Below are 20,306 nucleotides of genomic sequence, written 5' to 3'. Positions count from 1 at the left end.
CTCTCCTTTTTTGCATTCTATAGAAGGTTATAATATTTCTTGTTGTGAATGTTTAAATCATATTAGTAACATTTTCTTAGAGAGCATCACAAGTTTAAATCACAAATTTTATTTTATTTTATTCCTATTAGTTTGATTTCTAGAGAACACACCTTGATAAAACCATATGCTAATTGCATAGCCCATTCTATATAAAATATCCCTCGATTAATTATATTAGCCCAAGTTAAGTTGCCCTTTAATACAAAAAACATTACGTATTAAAAAACAATAATAGCCTACATTAATAATTCTTAATAAAAACAAATAAATATGAAATATTAACAAAACAGTAATACATTACTTCATAATTCATAAAAAAACAATATCACACGCAGGAAGGTCATTTTTTCAAAGCTATGACAGGTCGTCGCGTGTGCGCATGCGCATCGACTAAAGGTGAGCGAGCGTCTAACAGCAAAAAGCCTGCAGGGGAAAAAACAAATAGATATAGTAACAGATAAACCTACGCTTAAAACAACGATAATGCTATCTTTAAAAATGACTTTAGTATTCTTGTGATAATCTCGTCGTCCCACTTTGCAGCCTGCGCGAGCTCTTCAGAGTGTGTTTGCATTCCACCGGAACTGCAGCAGCGTCCTGTCGTATAAAGAAGAGCCAGCAGCATCTGATTCAAAGCTTTTCTCCCGAATGCAAAATGAAGTTGACATGCTGAGATCTTCGACTCTATGCATACTGAAAACTGCTGAATGTATTTGCATTTATCAATGGATTCATTTGATTTGCATGAATTAATGGATTTTGAAGTTAAGTCATGTACTGCTGCTCTTCTCTTCAATGCAACGAATTGGGATCTCCCAGGATAGCGAGTATAACAGGGCTGTTTTGAGACTCCTCCCCCGGGAATGAACGCGTGTGGTGAGTATGATGGGCAGAGGAGAGGATGCTATAGAATCGTATTGCGTTTTGTTGGAGAGTTTGAGGTCTGTGCTTGGAAAAAGCTGCTTTGCTTTCCTGTGATCCTACAAAGCAATTGTGATACGTTGTTATGGACCAGAGGCAGATTTATGAATAGAACCGTGAGGCTATGCTTGCATGTTTTTAATACTATTATGCATTATTTGTAACTATATAGGAATAATAATTATTTGTATATTTCATTATTGACTCTATGCAACTGCAATGATAGGAGGTCCTATAAGCTACTTATTTAGTTCTGTACATGATTCATAATTTTGGGATGCAAAAATCCAATGTTTGTTTTATATCTATAGATAATGGCATGTTTCTGTTATTGCACAGATGCACAGGCTTGGTACTACTTACTTGTGTATGTCAGCTGTTTGTCAGACTTGTCCACAGCTCAAATATAGCTGTCAAGGTCAATTTATTGCCAGCTTTAGTTTAAAACCTAAAAAAAAGTTACAGTCGGGTCTCCTCTTAAACTGGAATCAAATGGTGGCAAGATGGGAAACGTAGTTTATTGCTGCCGCAAGGTGTCCGATTTTATTCACGGTAGAGCAAGTGGCGACCAGAACGAGGAGCAATCTCCACTCCTTTCCAGGGAGAATAGTGACCTAGAAAGCCTCTCTCCTTCAAAGACCTCAGCTGACCCGCTGGCATCTCCGGTTTTGAACCAGGATCACCTTCTCTTCCCTGACATTGTGCTAAGCAGTCATATTGGGGCAGCTTTGGGTACAGAAGACTCAGTTCAGCCCTTCGAGCTTCTGTTGGCAACGAGGAGACAAGCACGAGGTGTCAGAAGCAACCAGAATGGAGGAGAGAGAGGGGCGGTGAGCCAGCCAAGCACAAATGTCATTCATCAGGAGTTCACAGAGAAGGGCACAAATCATTTACGTTCCCGAGAGGATGAATGGCCACTGCTGTCTTCGCTCTACTTGATACCTTTAGATCAACCGAATGCCTCTTTGCATCCAAACCGAATATGTACTTATGGACAGGGAACGGACTCAACTTTCCTCAGCCAAGGAACACGTGAAGATGTAAATAACCATGCCATATCTAGACCGTACCCTTCACAGACTGAACATGACTTAAGTCACAGAGATGATGTTTGGACTCACGTCACATATGTAGAACAGGATGAGATGTTGGATAAGACCACGGATCTACTGGCGGAAAATAAACTAAAAGAATGTGGCAAAGAACGACAGAAATATCCTAACAGTGCAGCACAAACAAATCTAAACGCGATAACGGAACGTGCATGTGGTCTAAGGGAAGGTCCTGTACCTCACGAAAAGCAAAGGCGAGCACAAAACTGGCATTTCACAGCACAAGAAGAACAATCTATAGATCCAGATGTTCCGGAAACACCAGAGCGAAATGTGGAGACGTTTGAGATGGGAGTTATAAAAAGAGAGCGTGTAAGTGCCACCAGTGAAGATCTTCTAAAGAATAAATCCACTCATTTTGACTGGATGGAGAAGCAAACATCTCATATAAAGCAAACAACAGTGGAAACCGAAGACCCTGCACCACCTGAGCTAATCTTGACAGACCATCAGATAAGTGAGATGGAAGAACGTCTAATGGATGAGGATCTGATACGGAAAAAGAAAGCAGTAGAGCGAACGCAATGGGACTCTGAACAAATATCGCTTGCTGTCTCCCAGGTGGAACAGAGGACGGATCAGACCGAGCGCTTTACCCTGTTCGTGGTTGATAAGCTGTTTCTAGACACTCCGAACTTTACAGGTATCTGTTGGGTATTTGTGCTCTCCTTTAGTGGCATAAGCGTACTTGTAGTGTTTGTGATCAAACAAATTTGTGAGTTTGACATTTGTGGGTTCATCCAAGAAGCTTCTAATTTGTAATCTTCTCTTTTTCAAAATACAAGGACCCAGATTTGACACCGTGCTCGACGGTTATGTACTAGACACTAATGCAGGTGATATGACAGATCAGGTCGAGGGTGAAAGCAAGATACAAGAGCTTCCTGCTATTCCTGACATGGACCCATCTGAAGATGCAGGGTTCACAGTCAAGATCCAGGCTCCTGGAACAGAAACCACTGACTTCCAGGTGAACTGCTGCTTATACTTACATAAACTGAAATTAAACATTAATTTGTTAATGTGTTCTTTATATATGCACACACAAAGTTAAAAAAGTTTAGTTTAAATTCAAATGTTTCTCATGATTTTAACCCATTCGCATGCATGAGTTTATGACAACCTCAGTCAGGATTGTTTTCGTTGCTCTCAGGAAATTTAAAACCAAATTAGATTTTTTTAACTTATGTTTTTCAAATAGATTTTTAGATGTGGCCAGTATGCGTTTTGCTTTTGCTCAAAGGTCCAATGTGTAATCTTTTGGAGGATCTATTGACAGAAATGCAATATCTAGGGCTGTCAAACGATTAATCACGATTAATCGCATCCAGAATAAAAGTCTGTGTTTACATAATGTATGTCTGTGTACTGTGCATATTAATTTAGTATTTATAAACACATACATGTACACAAACGTGTATATAATTAGAAAATGTTTAAATGTATTTATTTATATTTGCCAATAATTTAAATTATATGTAAATGTTTATTCATATTAACATTTTATTTTTTCTTAAATAAATGTGTCTGTTTTTATAAATACAAAATTAAAATGCACAGTACACAGACATACATTATGTAAACCCAAACTTTTATTCTGGATGCGATTAATCGTTTGACAGCCCTATAATAAACATATCTATGTCTTTAGAGGTGTATAAAGACCTAAAGAAGCGTTATGTTTTTTTACCTTCGAATGAGTTATTTCTATCTACATACACCGCGGGTCCCCTTCATGGAAGTTGCCATGTTGTTTCTACAGTAGCCCTAAATGGACAAACTGCTCTACAGAACGCATTTCATAAATACGTTATCTCCTTCGGCAAATAAGCGAAAATGTGACAGCATGTTTGTCCTGTTGTCAGTTGCCGTGGTGCTTCGAAAGGGAGGGGTGGAGTACGCCGTTGGTTGCAATTCGCAACTTCACCATTACATGCCGCTAAAATCTCCACATTGCTCCTTTAAACTAGATAATGTTTCCTATGCGAGAAAGGATTATAAACCAAACAAAATGCCTGAGATGATGGCATATACTTAAATGTTTTAATTAGCTTCGAAGAAAAGATGGCAACATATTATTTTTATAAAAAGACTTGGACCAAATAATGAAGAAATAAGGTTTAAAAAGCATCTTAGGGTGATTCCTCATAAAGCTGGTTGATACAGTAAAATTGCAAGTACATTTTTTGCATATTTTTGGAGAAGGGTGACTGACTGTATCGAAGATGTTGACTTTCTTTCATCCACAGAACACAAAAGATGTTTTGACAAAAGTTGGTAACCAAACAATGCCGGCACCCATTCATTTCTTTTTTATGGACACAAAACCAATGTAAGTCAATGGGTGCTTTATTTTAAAATATTAATTTTATTTTGTGTTCTGCTGTAGAAAGTAAGTCATACAGGTTTGAAATGACAAAAATGTGAATAAATGATGACAGAATTTTTATTTTTGGGCGAACTATCACTATTAATTTCAGCTTTTACTAATACATTTTTAAAAACAAACGCACCTGTAAACATTAGTTAATGCACCATGAACTTGAACATGAATAACTGTATTGACATTAACTACAGTAACATTAACAAAAATTAATAAATGATGAAAAACTATATTACCCATTGTTAGTTCGTGTTAGTTAATGTGTTAAATATTAAATAAAATTAATGTATATGTCAATACAGCACATTTCTAATCTATTAAATCTGGTAATCTGTATGGATCAAGGTGTCGCCTTTAGCAATGGTGCAGGAAATCAGGCAGGTGTTGATGGATCGAGAAGAAACCTGTCGACGCACCTGCTTCTCCCTTCAGCTGAATGGAGTCACAGTTGACAACTTTACCCACTTAAGAACCATACCTCGCCTTCAAGAGGGCTCGCTTCTGAAGGTCGTAGAGGGTAAAATGTGCCAGACTAAATCACATTCTCAGTTCTATAAAGGTATTTAGGCATAGGCTATACCAGGGGTCTTCAACCGGGAGTCCACGGTGGAACTGCAAGGGGTCCACTAATTGTTGTTTACTCACAGGCAACTTTTTGTAAAAAATGTAAGGCAGAAATATTACAATCAATGTTCTCTTTAATCTGCCGTGTAGGTGCACGTCAAACAAGTTGCCCAGAAAATAACGAGGACTCGTTGCATCATGTTGCTCTCCTTAGTCTGATATGATGCCAGTGCCGATCCTAGACGTCTGGGGGCCCTAAGCAAACCTTTGTGGGGGCCCTTGTCAGTTATGTTTATAAATTTAGATAAACATAACTGTAAACTATAAGAAATAAAAATAATAAATCAATTAACACACTTAAATAAATAAAAACTAAAAAAGAAAAAACAATTAAGTTGAAAATTAAATTCACATTTTGATTCACATGTAAATAATTCTTAACCCAAAGTAACGCGTGGCTCTGGAACCATCTAGCTGTCAAAAAAACGTTAACTAACCAAATGAGTGATTAACAAAAATAAAACATGATAAATTTAGTTTACTCGAGAAAGCTAAGCATACGAAAATCAATAATTCTCTAAATGTGATGACACAAAAATTACATATCATCAATGCTGTGAACTGCAGTGGTGACACCCACATGAACACTGTACAGCGGGTTTTGTGACTAAGTCATTCCTTTAAATAGTATTGAAGTTAGAAACGTGTATATTAATGTGTAGACTTTGTAACTTTGGAGACGGACCCTAAATTCAGACTATCGAACGTCCAACGTCAAACCAACTTTATACCAGTCATCTCATTGAAGCCTTAATAAAAACTAAGGTTCAAATAAATGTTTAATTGTCCATCTCACAGTAAAATGAAAATGTTTGATGCTGCAAATCCCTTAAAATAATCAAGCAATCTATATTAAAAACAAAAATAATACACAGAAAAGTATTTAGCCTATGTGCAACAATAACATAATAGTGCTAATGTAATGTCTTAACATAATATTGCTGTGACAATAGGGTTGTTTCTATTTAAATAGCTCCGTTTACACATTTATTATACGGGGGTCCCTGCTCCATGCATCTTTCATCTAAGGGGTCCTTCCCCCGATAAAACGTTGAAGACCCCTGGCCTATACAATATAACAGTATCAAACATCTCAGTTAATATCAGTATACAGATGAAGAGACCATTTCAAAATTATTTTCAGTTTTTCTGAATTTACTAGTTATAGTATGTGTTAAGGTCAAATGAATGTTTTTGTTTCATTCTGTGAACTACCAATAATATTCCTCCCAAATTTCAAATAAAAATCTTGTTTCTATTTGCATTTATTTGCAGAAAATGAAAACTGGAGAAACAGGTCAAAATAACAGAAAAGATGCTCTATATTTTTTCAGACCTCAAATACTGCAAAAAAAAACAAGTTTATATTCACTTTTAAGCAATACAACAGTATGTATTTAGGTAAAGTTCAAAATTTAGGTGAAGTATTTTTTATTTGATAACCTGGATTTTTATCACAGTTTTCATGCGTCTCGTCATGCTGTCAATCTTTCACATTGCTGTTGGATGACTTTGTGTCACTCCAGAGGTTTGATTTTGTTGAAACACTGGACTGGAATGGACACAATACATCTAGAAATGCTGAAAAAATAAAAATTTGGAATGGTCTCATAATTTTTTTCCGCGGCTGTATATCGCTATCAAAGTTCTTATTTATGATGATAAATCTCCCCACTTTTCTTTAAACAAAAAGAGCCATACACCGTTCGAGAAGTGCGTATCCATCTCCGCCACATCAGAGAGCTTCTCAAGAGTCTGGACATCACCGACGGCTACAATGGAGTGGAAGGGAGCTCACCATCTTTTCTCAGCTATTTCATTGAGGATCGGATGGAAGGTAAGATGGCAAACAGAAGATGCACCTTTAATTCACGAGTCCTATAAACTCCTATAAAGTGTCCACCACATGATAAATGTAAAAGAATCTCTTTTTAACCAGATTGGTAGATATTATTTTTAATTTACTTTATTTCTTAGAGGGCAGCATGCCTAAGAGAAAAAGCGATGGTCTGAAGTATGCAGGTTGCAGCCCTCCGGAGCACATTCTTCCAGGTTGTGAGAAACGTTTGCTGGTGCCCCTGCAACTTCCGGCTAACTTTGGAAAGGTAGGACGGTAATTGCAAAAAGTGTGAACTAAAATTTCATGCATTTCCTAATATGAAGAATATAGCATTGGATTTTTCTTTTCATCAGTTCACAGAGTGCCTGAAGGTCCTGACCATGAGTAGCTGGAATCCCCCTCCTGGAAACCGAAAGATGCACGGAGACCTAATGTATCTCAGTGTGGTGACCATGGAAGACAGACACTTTAGTGTAACCGCATCGACTCGAGGGTTCTACGTAAATCAGTGAGTTACAGCTGTACTTTCAAATGAAATAAAAACTGTTTCAAATACTTCGAAATTTATTCGAAAGTCTCTTTATCACAGGTCTACGGCTTACAGCTTTAATCCAAAGCCGGCCAATCCCAGCATGCTTAGTCATGCTCTACTGGATCTCCTGGTTCAGATCAGTCCCGGTTTTAAGAAGAATTTCAGTGCCTTGCTAAAAAAGAGGTAAGTGAATTCCCTAAAGGGATATAAAGAATACAGAGAAATTGTACTTCGTGTAAATTATGAGTACTGTGTCAAAAGTTTGCTCATTTTCAACAATTAAAAACACTTTGCTTAAGGTCAAACACTATGTTGACCATCGTAGTGGCCAATTACCTTTCACACTAAAAATGACTCATGTTTTTTGTTTTAGAGGGAGCACACACCCCTTTGAAAGGATTGCCACACCGTTCCAAGTGTTCAGCTGGACCGCTCCAGCCCTTGATCACACGATGGACTGTGTTCGAGCAGAGGACGCCAGCTTCTTCCGCACGGGTTATGAAGAACATCTGCCTGGACAGGTACACTTTGTTTGGAATAAGTCCCGACACGAGTGAGTTAAATGAGTAGATCTTGATGGATTTGTGTGTGATAAACACAGGCTTGTGACTGGAATGAAGAACTTCAGAGCACAAGAGAGCTTCCTAGAAAGAACCTGACCGATCGTCTGATGAGGGATCGAGCTGTGTTTAAGGTGTCTTTACCTATAATGTTGTTAGTTGTCAACACTTCTTTGTAAGTTGGCTATATGGTTTCATGAAAAAATATAAAAAACAATGTCGATGTTACATTGTAGGTTGTGATGTATTGGCTTTTGGGTTGTTTAAACAAACAAAAAGTTTCCCCCATCATTTCAACCCTGTTTGACTTACGTTCTTCTGCAGAACACAAAAGAAGAGATTTTGAAGAATGTTGGTAACTAGACAGCATTGCCCCCCATTGACTTCCATTGTATGGACACAAAACCACTGAGACATTTCTCAAAATATCTTCTTTTGTGTTCCACAGTAGAAAGAGTCATATACAGGTTTTGAAAGACATGAGGGTGAATAAATGATGACAGAATTTTTATTTTTGGGTGAACTGTCCCTTTAAAGCACCAAAAGCTTCCTAAAAACTCTTATTGATTCTGAAAGCTTTATTAATCAAATTAAAAGGATATATTTTATCTGACTTTATCAGGCTAACAGTGATTTTGTGAGCACAGCGGCGCGGGGAGCCATGGGAGTGATCGACGGGAACGTGATGCCCATCAACCCCAGTGAAGAACAGCGGCAGCAGATATTCATCTGGAGCAACATTTTCTTCAGCTTCGCCTTTGACGAACACGACCAATACAGAGATCTGGGAGGAGAGGCTGCCGCCCATGCCGCCCCCGTTCTCGACCTGAATGGCGTGAGGGCGTACTGGGCAGTGGATCAAGAAGGCCTGTACCTTCTCGGCACAGCAGTGGTGGATTACCGTGGCTACCGTGTCACCGCCCAGACCATCGTGCCAGGGATTCTGGAGCGTGACAGAGAACAAAGTGTTGTCTATGGCTCCATTGACTTTGGCAAGACTGTGGTTTCTGACAACAGGTAAAACAGATTTTGACCTTGTAGAAATTAAAAATATGTAAAGATGAAATGAATAATGGTATTTTTTTAGGTATCTGGAGCTGCTTGACAAGCCCAGTAAGAAACTGAGAGTGCAACGTCAACTCGTGCTAAACAAAGATGATACACCGGTAGAGTTGTGTTCCTCGGTGGAGCACAAGGGCATTGTGGGTAACGATGGTCGTCGATACATCCTCGATCTTATTTTTACTTTCCCGCCTGACCTGAATTTTCTTCCTGTGGAAGGAGAAGATTTAAATCCTGTGTGTCAACAGCTAGGCTTCCCAAAGCGACATCCTCATCACCTGGTGTGCCTGAGACAGGAGCTTATTGAGGCCTTTGTGGAGCACAGGTGGACATTTATTCATTTATCTGTTTTATGCATATTGTAGTGCTGCATTATACACTGTAAAAACCTTTTAAATTTTAGCTTTTTAAAAAAAATGTAACTAAGGGAAGGTTTCCCGGACAGGGATTAAATTAAACCAGGACTAGGGCCTAGTTAAATCAGGATATTTATGTCGTTTTAAAAAACATACCTTACAAAAAGCATGACAGGTGTGCATTTCAAGACAAAACAATCGCACTGATATATTCTAAGATATGTCCGTTTAAGTTGTTTTCGATCAAGACACCTCTAACATTTAAGTTAGTCTTAAACCCTGCCTGTGAAACCACCCCTAAAGGGCGGTTTCCCAGACTTAAAGGAACAGTTCACCCCCCAAAAATTCAGTCTTCATTTATTCACCCTCAAGTTGTTCCGAATCTGTATAAAGATTTATATAGATATTTGGAAGAATGCTTGTAACCAAGCAGTTCTTGGCCACCATTGACTACCATAGTAGTCTTTATACATGACTTTGCTCTGTTGAACACAAATAAAGATATTTTAAAGAATGTAGGAAAGCAAACTTCTGGGGCATTTTGACTACAATTGTCATTTTTCCTACTATGGTAGTCAATGATGGCCAAGAACTGTTTGGTTACAAGCATTCTTTCAAATATCTTTCTCTGTGTTCATCAGAACAAAGACATTTATATAGACCCGAGGGTGAGTTATTTGTATTGTAAACTGCCCCTTTAACTAATTTTGATGTAATGTAAAATATATTTTGTCGTAATGTAAAAGGTTTAAAAATGTAAAATAGTCATTTAAAATGAATTGTAAAGCCAATTTGATTGTAACTTTAGTAAAATTTACTTAAACATTTAGTGATTTTTTTTAACAGAGAATCTCATTAAACCTGCTGAGGACATTGCATTTCACCCCAAAGATGCAATGAAAGTTATGACTGGTTTTGCTATCTTAGTGTTGGTGTATTCTTGCATTCTTGTCATTGTAATGTGAACAATTACATCTAATTATTCTTAGTGGTGATTCATAGGATTACATAAATTCTCCAAGTTTTAAAAATACTTAAAAGCATTTTTATATTTTTGTGTTGAAATATGTCCCAGACAGGTTTTCCTGATGTAGTGATCAGACCGTTTAGATATATATGAGTAAAGCTCCTATATAGTCCAAATAATTATTTGTTTGTCATTTCAGATACCAGATATTTATAGAGACAGTCTCCCAAAGTCCAGAGCATAACAAAGAAATCAACAAACCTCTTGGCACATCTCCAATAAAGAGCAATTCAACTGCATCCCCTCAGCATCCCATAACAGCTGTCACTCGCTCAGACCCTGATGCGGAACACCATACACCACAGCCTATGTCTGTCCACAACATCCAGCTGGAATCTTCAATCAAGCATATCTTCTCCTCTCTCAGGAATACTTTTGATATTCATTTCAATCCAAATGTGTTCTGTTCAGGTGGGTTTGTTACCATAATTATCCATTTTATTCGGTTTCACCTTACTGCTTCTGTGAATTAAATATGAATATTACTATCTACTGTATATGGGTTTTCATACTATTTAGTCGTGGCCTTCGTATAGTTTTTGCCTTAGAAGACTTAATATAATTTGGAATTGTCTTGTCCATGTATTGTTCATACGTAACGCTTACCTAAAGGGATAGTCCACCTAAAAAAATTTTTACCCCCAAACCTGTGTGACTTTCTTTCTTCTGCAGAACACAAAAGAAGATATTTTGAAGAATGTTGGTAACCGAACAGCGGCACCGATTCACTTCTATTGTACGGACACAAAACCAATGGAAATCAATGGGTGCCTTTGCAGTTCGGTTACCAACATTCTTCAAAATATCTTCTTTTGTGTTCTGCAGAAGAAAGAAAGTCGTACAGGTTTAAAATGACAAGAGGGTGAAGAAATGATGACAGAATGTTTTATTTTTGGGTGAACTATCGCTTTAAAAAAGACTTTGTGTGACAGCCTTTAATGTTGTTATATTCTGAACAGGTGTACGTTTTCCCAAGGAAAGTGCAGAAGATATTCAGAAACAGAAACGGCAACTAAAGGATGCTGCAGAATTCCTGTTATCCAATCAAATCCCAGCTTTTGTAAGTTTGTATTAATTACAAAGATAAAATGGATGGATACTACCACCTTTCTTTGTCTGAACACAGGCAGACAGACATCGCTCTTGTGTCTTTTGTTCAGGCTAAGAGTTGCCTTGACCACAGAGCAATGCCTATGGATGGCATGACGTTGACAGAGGGGCTGCATCAGCACGGCATCAATATTCGCTACCTGGGCACTGTGCTTGAGTATATTGAGAAGATACCTCAGAAAGAAAGACTTGATCATGTATATGTGAGTGTGTATTTACTGCTCAATCACAAGGGCGTGGCCAAAAATAAGATTCGAATCCGGCCTTCTAATGAAAACTGTACAACCAGACAAAAAGTCTTATTTTTCAACCTTTTGCAGAGAGTTGCATTGTGTGAGCTGATCACCAGATGTGCGAAACATCTCTTTAAGACGTATCTTCTGGTAAGAATTTTTGCTTGTGTTGTTTACAGTGTAATGCTCTGCAGGATATCGATCATTTATACCATGGTGTTTTTGAATACTCGATTCTGATTGGCTGGAAGGTGTGCATTAAAACCCTTTACAGGTACAGGTAGCGCCAGTAAGTTTGATTACATTTGAAATTTAACTGACAAAATCACTGTAATTTTCACCTGCTTGATCTAAAATTTCACTGTAAACATCAATAAAAGATTTAACTTGGCAAATGACCATGGTATAAGCGGGATAATCCACAGCTTACATATCTTGATACTTTTTGGATACTTTACCCCAGGCAGTGGAACCATCTGCGCTCTCTTCATCCGTCAGCCATTTCCTCAACTGCTTCCTGAGCTCATTCGCCGACGCCGGGGTCATCCAACTGAACGACAGGTGGGCTTCCAGATGCAGGAGGAGGCGGAGTCGCCCAAAAATGGGCGAAACCATCACGGCCTGGACCAACCTCACTCCGTGTGACCTCTGGAAAGCCATCGGAGCTGAATCTCAGGAGTACTACCATTACGTCATGCCATGGTGAGTGTGGTGATCTGTGAAGACAAACTGTTGTGCTGTGATCTGACGTTGTGACGTCTCCGTCTGGCAGTGGAAGTGTGAAGGAAGCCGTGGAGAAATGCCGTTTACAGAGAACCACGTTGCTCAGAGAGATTGCCATCAAAACGGGCATTCAGGTATGTCGGGTTGCATTCATCGTTAACCATGGAACAACATTCCTATCAACCAGTCTGATTTTGGGAGTATGGCTGTGTTTTTTCTCCCTTTTTAAGGGGCTGTCAATGGTTACAGTTAAGAATGTTTTACAGAATGTGTGTTTCTGGTCTCTTCTTTCAGATTCTTTTAAGAGAGTATAACTTTGAGAATACTGTGAACAGAGCAGTGTTCACTGAGGAGGACATCCTGAATATTTTCCCTGTAGTGAAGCACATCACACCAAGGGCCAGTGATGCCCTTCATCTTCTGCGTTGTGGTCAGTCAAAGGTACAGCAAGGTGAGGATCCTTAGTCATAACTGTATAATGGTAAACAACGGTCAACTGTTTTCTATCCAAGATCATTTCTCTAACCACGTTACTTGTATACTTATCAGATGTCCAGGGACACAACACAACAGATTGCAACATTGTCTCATATAAACTTTTATTGTTTTTATAGTAATAGCAACTTGTGCAGTTGGGTCAATGACGTGATATTTTTGTGTCTGGGGGCATTATGACATGTCACTAACTGATATTAATATTAACAAATGCGCCACTGCCGTTACAATGAAACGCAACGCTCTAGCGAAAGAAGTCCCGCCTTCCAGTAAAACGAGCCAATCATCAATCAATAAAGACTGACGATACTCTGGGGCGGGGCTTTCGTGAGGCGCTTGCTAGCCTGAGCGCAGTCGCAGTAGATAAGGCAACCTCGAAAAAGATGCTTTTTTAATTTAAGCATAGCAAACCAAGGTTATGATACAGTTCATGTCAGGTTTAATTATTGTTCTGAAATATGCTGTTTAATTGTTATTTTTGCCAGCGATTTAAAAAATATCTGCCTTCCCCCATTCAAGTAGATAGGACTGTGGACTATGACATAAATAGCTGCCCAGAGGTGTTGCAAACATGGCCGCCGAGTGGCACGACTTCCGTAAACGGACTTTGATGTCACTTTATTCTATAAATTAATTAAATTCTATTCTATTAAATAATTACATTATTTAATAATAATTAATAATATTGATAATAAATATAAATTTATGTTTTGGTATCTTAAACTTATGAAATGGCAACTGTCCGTAAAACAGAGCAGATTAAGGCAACTATTAAAAATGGTGTTTAAAATATTAAAATTCAAAATAAGACATTGTTTGGCATTATGTCATATTCAAAACCTTAGTATAAACAAATTTTCCAAATATCAGTCGTTCTAACGATGCCGAGATAAATGAAAAACATTTGTCAGACAATTTGGATGTTCTTAAATGTTAGTTTCAAAAGTCATTTAGTGCATTGATAAAAATGTACAAAAATGTGGTTGTACCACCTGACATTTTTTTGAGTAGGGAAGGCAAAAAAACCTGTGGAAAAAATGCATTTACGTGTGTTGAAATGTTATTCAACAAACAAAACTTCTTTCGGACTCAAAAATATTCATTACTTCCCTTTGAAATGATTAGAAAAGCGTATTTAGAAGCGTATTTTGTCATTGACCAAGTTAAACATCTCTGGAGCTGTCAAATCTCATTTGCATTCACATTTGTTCAAATACAGTATACACAGTGAATTTGTTTTGTTGTAGTACAAGATTATGATGTGATATTTGAATACACTAAAATGCAAATGAGAAACGCTATATTTTCAATAAATAATAAGAATCCATTCAAGTCTTTCGATATACACACTTATATCACCAGGTTGTCTGAAGGAGGGCTGTGAGTTAATAAGTCAGGCTCTGGGTCTCTTCACTAATGTGTATGGAGCTCTGCATCAGGATGTCTGTGTGTGTCTGCGGCTGCTGGGACGGATTCACTACATCCTCGGAGACTACGCTGAGGTATTACCTACACTAGTGCATTACATTACATACAGACTTTATGTCTGGATCCCTTTGATTTGTAATACTTTGCATATGTGCTGATAGTCCCTCAGTCACCAGCAGAGGGCGGTACTGATCAGTGAGAGAGTTCTGGGGATCGAGCATCCAAACACTATACAGGAATATGTGAGTACATTAACTTAGTTTCTAGTTCCTGTTGCATAGCTTGTAGAATAAGACACTAGCAAGGTCATGAGTTTGAATCCCATGGTGTATACATGCAAAGTAGCCTATAGAAAAACATTTGTTTTTTATTTATTTGGATGTGTTTTCTGTTGGTGTAGAGGAGCCTTGGGCTTTATTGTTTTGCTGTTGGGCAGACAGCGACTGCTTTACGATTGCTGTACCGAGCTCGCTACCTGATGCTCCTGGTGTGTGGAGAGGACCATCCTGAGATGGCTTTATTAGACGTGAGTTATAAAATAATGGTAATACACAGTGACGTTGAAAAAAATGTAGTGTAAAAATAGATAAGGTGTTTTGTTTCATCCACGGTACAGAACAAGATAGGTCTTATACTGCACAGTATGATGGCCTGTGATCTTGCGCTCAAGTTCCTGGAGAACGCTTTTATCCTGACCTCCAAATACCAAGGATCATCATCTCTTAAACTGGCACAAAGGTTGAACACACACAAACTTTGTGATAGATGTAACCACATACACATAAATCTAAACCTGAACCTTATATAAATGAATGTGTTTATATTCTCCCCTCCACAGTCACCACTTATTAGCAAGGGTGAATGAGAGTAAAGGAGATTTCCGTGCCGCGTTGAGGCATGAAAAGGAGCGCTATGGCATATACAAGAAACAGGTAGGCCTACTGTAAATGGGCAATTCCGTGAAAATGTCAACCTTCAAAAAGGTTTTACCAAATGCATTCTCTGAGCGTTTTTATGTCACATCCATAACGCTGGAATTGTCCAAATACAGGTTTGTTTATGGGACATGATTTATATTGAATTATTATGTTTATATTGTTAACATTCTGATGCATTTCGATCCCCTTGAACGGATATTCTCTTCAATAGGTAGGAGAGGCTCACGAGAAGACACGGGAAAGTTCAGAATACCTGAAACATCTCACACATCAGGCTGTGATTCTGCAGAAAACTATGAACTGGCTCTACAGAACTGGCTCAGACCCTAATATTGCTCCGCTTAATGTTAGTACTGCATCCAGTCTGTGTCTCAGTGGATGTACACTTATTAGATTACAGTGATTAATGATGCTATCTGTGACTCTGTTGTCTCCTCATATAGCTAAATGCTCCAAGTCGCGTCTGGATAGTGGAGCAACTAAATCTTGTCACTGGCATTGTCCTTATTCCTCTCAGGTAAGAAATAAGCTTTATAGTAAGATCTCAAGTGAACTTAAATATCTCGTAGAGGTTGAAAATAGGGTTTTGAATGCAATGGAAGTGTTACCGTCACTCTGGCCCAGGAAGAATGGATTTGAATGTCTCTCACTCACCTAATAAAGTTTTTTAAGAGACAAAATAATATCTCTAAACTTGATTCTGCATCTCCAGTCTTTTATTTATTTGATTAAATTATCCACTGCCAGTGTTGGGTAAGTTACTCTGAAAAAGTAATTAATTACTAGTTACTAATTACATATTCAATAGTGTAATTAGATTACTGTACAAATTACTCTCTCCAAAAAGTATTTAATTACTAATTACTTTCTATATCCTACATTAACCTGCTAAATGACTAAATGTAAACCTTGGTTAGAATTGATTTCATGGATAGACATGAAACGGCTCTTTTAGTTCATTCAAATAAATAATATAAAACTACATAAAGTAGTATGATTAACAGACCAAAGTATTAAAAATGTAAGAATTATACATTAAAACGCAGATTTTTAAGTTAGACTTTGAATTTTGATGTCAGTTCCACTATTGCACACACATACAATATATTACACAAAGTATTTAGTTTAATTACAGAAAAAACAAGAGTAATCCCTTACTTTACTTGTTCAAGAGAAACGTAACAGTAACTAATTCCTTAGTAACTAGTTACACCCAATACTGTCCACTGCACATGATCAAAAAAATATACAGAATGGTAAAAGTGATGTATAAAAGGTGAGGGGTTGGGATATGGGCATATTTGTACAATACATACTTTTCATTTCCTGTCAGATTAATTTAAACCATCATAATATGTACATAGTAATGGACAAAACATTTAACATATTTATTGGACAAAATATTTGGCAAAACGGCAAACTACAACATAGGGAATATGGGTTTTATTTGAATATACAAACAATGCATAGAAAAACAAAAAGCTTGCCTGATATAAAGCATATATTGACTTCAAATGTATCAGTTATTGATATATCGGTATATATAATTTTTATTAACATTTGAGAATAACATCTTATATTTGAATAAAAAAGCAAAGACATTTTGACCACAGCTGTGTAGTTTGAGGTGTGGTGGAATGTGCATTAGCAAAAAAGCATCCAAATTCGCACACTATCTGTCCTAATAGTATTCGAAAATAGAATTAGTATGTCCCAAATCGTAGTATGTTGAAAAGAGTATTCCAAAGATTCCCGGATGGTCTACTACTTCCGGTAGAAATTCGAAGTGCAGAATGATGCACACTCTAATGGCTAATATATTACCCACAACTCACCGAGAGTAGGAGTTAAGTGCCGCTCCACTGCATTAATAAAATTTAAGTGGCCCTAACACACATGGTTTCTGCCAATGTCATATTAATCTTGAGTACCTATAGAGTAGTATTGCATACTTCGTATCTTCGAAGAGTATTTAGTTTGATCACATTTATAAAAGATAGATACAGCTGTACGATATTTTCCGAAAGCATATGGCGCGTGTGGGGGGGAAGGGGTAGGCTGAACTAAAGCACATGCGCACCCATTGCCAACAAAACACAGACATCAGTTTCACTCACCGCATGCGGTTAATGTCCGGCATCTTTTAGCGCTGGGACGGCTCCCTATATCAGTTTCAAACGATCTCCAAATCCAGCATTATATCCACCGTTTATATAACATTCATCAACCAAATGCAGTGAACAAACAAACACCTGAACTTCGCGAACGTATGCTCTCTCTCTTTCCCTCTCTCCTGCACACAAGTGAAAGTGCCGTCTGCGCATGCTCCTTCTCCTGCTATCTTTGCTGCCGCGTGCTTTTCCGGAAGAATTGTCCAATAAGGAACTAAGAAAAATTGTTACGAAATATTACGTTTTATATTTTTCAAAAAAAAAAAACTTTCCGAAACCTGTACGATCGCTGGGGGAGTGTGTCGAGCACAGAAATACTACGTAATACACCCAAATTGTTTTTTGACCATGTTAAGCATGAGAAGACAGCACGTTTAACATTGTAAAGAAGTCAGAATGCATGACACACCGTTGCACCACCCCTTTAAATAACTGATGCCTCACTAAATTAATAAATATAAGCACAGAGTTGACATTACATATGAAACAATGAATGAATAAATACTTAAATGTAAAGATGAGCTGTATTTTGATGTGTGTGACTGTTAATGGCCACAATGTTGTCTAGGCAACAACGGCCACTTGCGTTTCCTGTTAGTATGTCCCAATGTGTGCATATTGTTTTGCTACACACTAAAATGTATAAACTTTTCCATAACAAAAACAGAACATACTTTTAGTGCATAGTATAAGTAGGCGAATTGGGACGCAGCATGTATTTGTCAGGATAGCCTCTGATGTACATTGTTAGTAGAAACATGGAACTAGTAAAAGTATGAAAACATGTTTAAGGGGGTTCATTTTCCACAGAGTACACAGGGCCAAAGTTGAAGTAAGACTGCGGTACAAGAAACATTGTTGTTATCCATTTTGTCGTTGTCTATGGTCCCTCTTTGCTTTCTCAGACTCTCCTTACATCACTTTTTTGACTTTCATCCATTTTATGTCCCTGAAGTAACAGCGACCTTGAGAAACTCAGGACCGACACTCAGAAAACAACACAGCTGCATAAACTCCAACATGATGCTCAGTCAATGGAGGATCTGCAGGACTCGTCTGAGCACCATGGCACATTGCAGGCTATGACTCAAGAGGACTAATGCTTAGTAATTTAAGACTGTATTCACAAAAGTGAACAATATCCGAATGTATCTCCAAATAATTAGTACTTTTCTAAGGTTAAGACATATTGTTATACAATATAAAAATAGAAAAGGCATAAGCAAACTGTACTCTACATGCCGGATGTCCTTAAAGTTTTTGATGACTTTGAAACTCTATAGATGTCGAAGATAGTACAGCACAGCCTTTAAAAAGCATGAGCTAAAGGTTTTGCACATTTATATACCTGACTCTCTGAGGTTTATGTCTTAATTCATGTTTGTCTGTTTTGAATGCACTCTGTGGGGCGGTTTCCCAGACAGGGATTATCTTGAGCCAGGACTAGGATTTAGTTAAATTAGGATATTTAAATTGTTTTTAAAAACACACTTTACAAAAAAACGTGTGCATCTTGAGACAAAACAATTGCAATGATATATTTTAAGAAATGTCAGTGCAAGTTGTATTCTATCAAGACACCCATAACATGTAAATTAGTCTATGACTAGGCTTAAACTCTGTCCTGGAAAATGCCCCTATATGTACAAGGGCCACGGAGATACTTGTTAAGAGGGCTAATGCATGCATTTCATACTTCACTGACTTTGGCTTGATTTTATGCAATGTAGGCCAAGAAATAAATTATTGCATTGTGACTAAATGCTTTGTGAAAGTGCCAACACAAATAAAGCTAAACACAGTTGAATCTCACAGTGGTCTCTTCTTTATGTATTTGCATCAAAATCAGAGAAAGTTTACTTTCATTAATTCTTCTTAGTCATTTATCTTATTTACATCTTAAGTAGAAATGCAATTATGTGTGGTTATGTAAATTCATTCTGCATGCCTCACTGTCTATGAGCAATTGCACACATAAGAGAGGCAGATTCATTACTTCAGACGTTCAGCCATCCACATAAGATCTTCAATTTTTTTTCATTTTCTGCATGCAGATTGTTTATTTATGATGTTGACTATACAACAGGCTATTTACATTTAAAATAGTCTAATTATTATTAATTATAGGCTATTTATTAACATATATGTATATACTCATATATTGTATATTAATATTGTTGTATGCATTACATTTATTATATGTAATAATTGTTCATTATAATCATTTTAAAAAAACAACAATAATAATAAATGGGTAGTATTGTGTTTCTTGGTACTTTGTTATTTTGCAAAACAGCTCTGGTTGTTTAATGCTATATGGTAATATAATAAACCCACATATTAAACATATGAAAAATAAAAAATATGTGGTTTATGGTTTTATTATAGCCTACTAATAGTGTAGTTTTATTTTTTGTTTGTTCCTTTGTTTTTTGTTTGATTTATTACCATAAAAAACATGGTTTTACTACAAATACCAAGTTTAAACTATGGTTACTTTAGTGAAAACACCGCAATTTCGTTATTATGATTTTACAACAAATTGCATATGGTTCATTTTTGCCTTTTTCAAATAATTAATTATTGATATTTGAAAGGTCTACTATATTTTAATAATCACAAATAGCCTGCTGACATATAGCCTATAAATTACCGATTTAATTCGATGTGAAACGCGACTCGTCCGCAGTGTCATCTGAAGGTTATGATGTATGCGACCGCTGTGACTCTTCAAGGCGGGCGCGTCCCC

The 20,306-nt window shown here is 37.3% G+C and overlaps 1 protein-coding gene across 1 annotated transcript; it reads left to right on the top strand.

The window, feature by feature from the left end:
- The first annotated feature begins 448 nt into the window (after positions 1-448).
- On the top strand, positions 449-19,658 carry LOC130570746 (clustered mitochondria protein homolog). Its single transcript, XM_057361177.1, has 26 exons — positions 449-2,718; positions 2,861-3,045; positions 4,804-4,975; positions 6,776-6,919; positions 7,060-7,187; positions 7,276-7,430; positions 7,512-7,637; positions 7,828-7,975; positions 8,056-8,148; positions 8,637-9,031; positions 9,102-9,401; positions 10,599-10,870; positions 11,419-11,519; positions 11,620-11,772; positions 11,890-11,952; positions 12,266-12,504; positions 12,575-12,659; positions 12,820-12,976; positions 14,383-14,522; positions 14,610-14,690; positions 14,849-14,974; positions 15,065-15,186; positions 15,287-15,380; positions 15,598-15,732; positions 15,830-15,903; positions 18,513-19,658. The coding sequence occupies exons 1-26, from the start codon at positions 1,467-1,469 to the stop codon at positions 18,655-18,657; spliced, it is 5,085 nt and encodes a 1,694-aa protein (XP_057217160.1). The 5' UTR covers positions 449-1,466; the 3' UTR covers positions 18,658-19,658.
- The last annotated feature ends 648 nt before the right edge of the window (positions 19,659-20,306 follow it).

The sequence above is a fragment of the Triplophysa rosa genome, linkage group LG19 (genome assembly GCF_024868665.1).
Source record: "Triplophysa rosa linkage group LG19, Trosa_1v2, whole genome shotgun sequence".
Lineage (NCBI taxonomy): Eukaryota > Metazoa > Chordata > Actinopteri > Cypriniformes > Nemacheilidae > Triplophysa > Triplophysa rosa.
This window is presented reverse-complemented; position numbering and strand designations above follow the sequence as displayed.

What these genes read in the sequence shown, in the direction of transcription:
- LOC130570746 (XM_057361177.1), top strand. Translation starts at nt 1,467, where the DNA reads ATGGGAAACGTAGTTTATTGCTGCCGCAAGGTGTCCGATTTTATTCAC. An exon ending in TACCATTACGTCATGCCATG is followed by an intron (nt 12,505 to 12,574) that starts GTGAGTGTGGTG and finishes TCCGTCTGGCAG; the next exon opens with TGGAAGTGTGAAGGAAGCCG. An exon ending in TCTCTTAAACTGGCACAAAG is followed by an intron (nt 15,187 to 15,286) that starts GTTGAACACACA and finishes TCCCCTCCACAG; the next exon opens with TCACCACTTATTAGCAAGGG.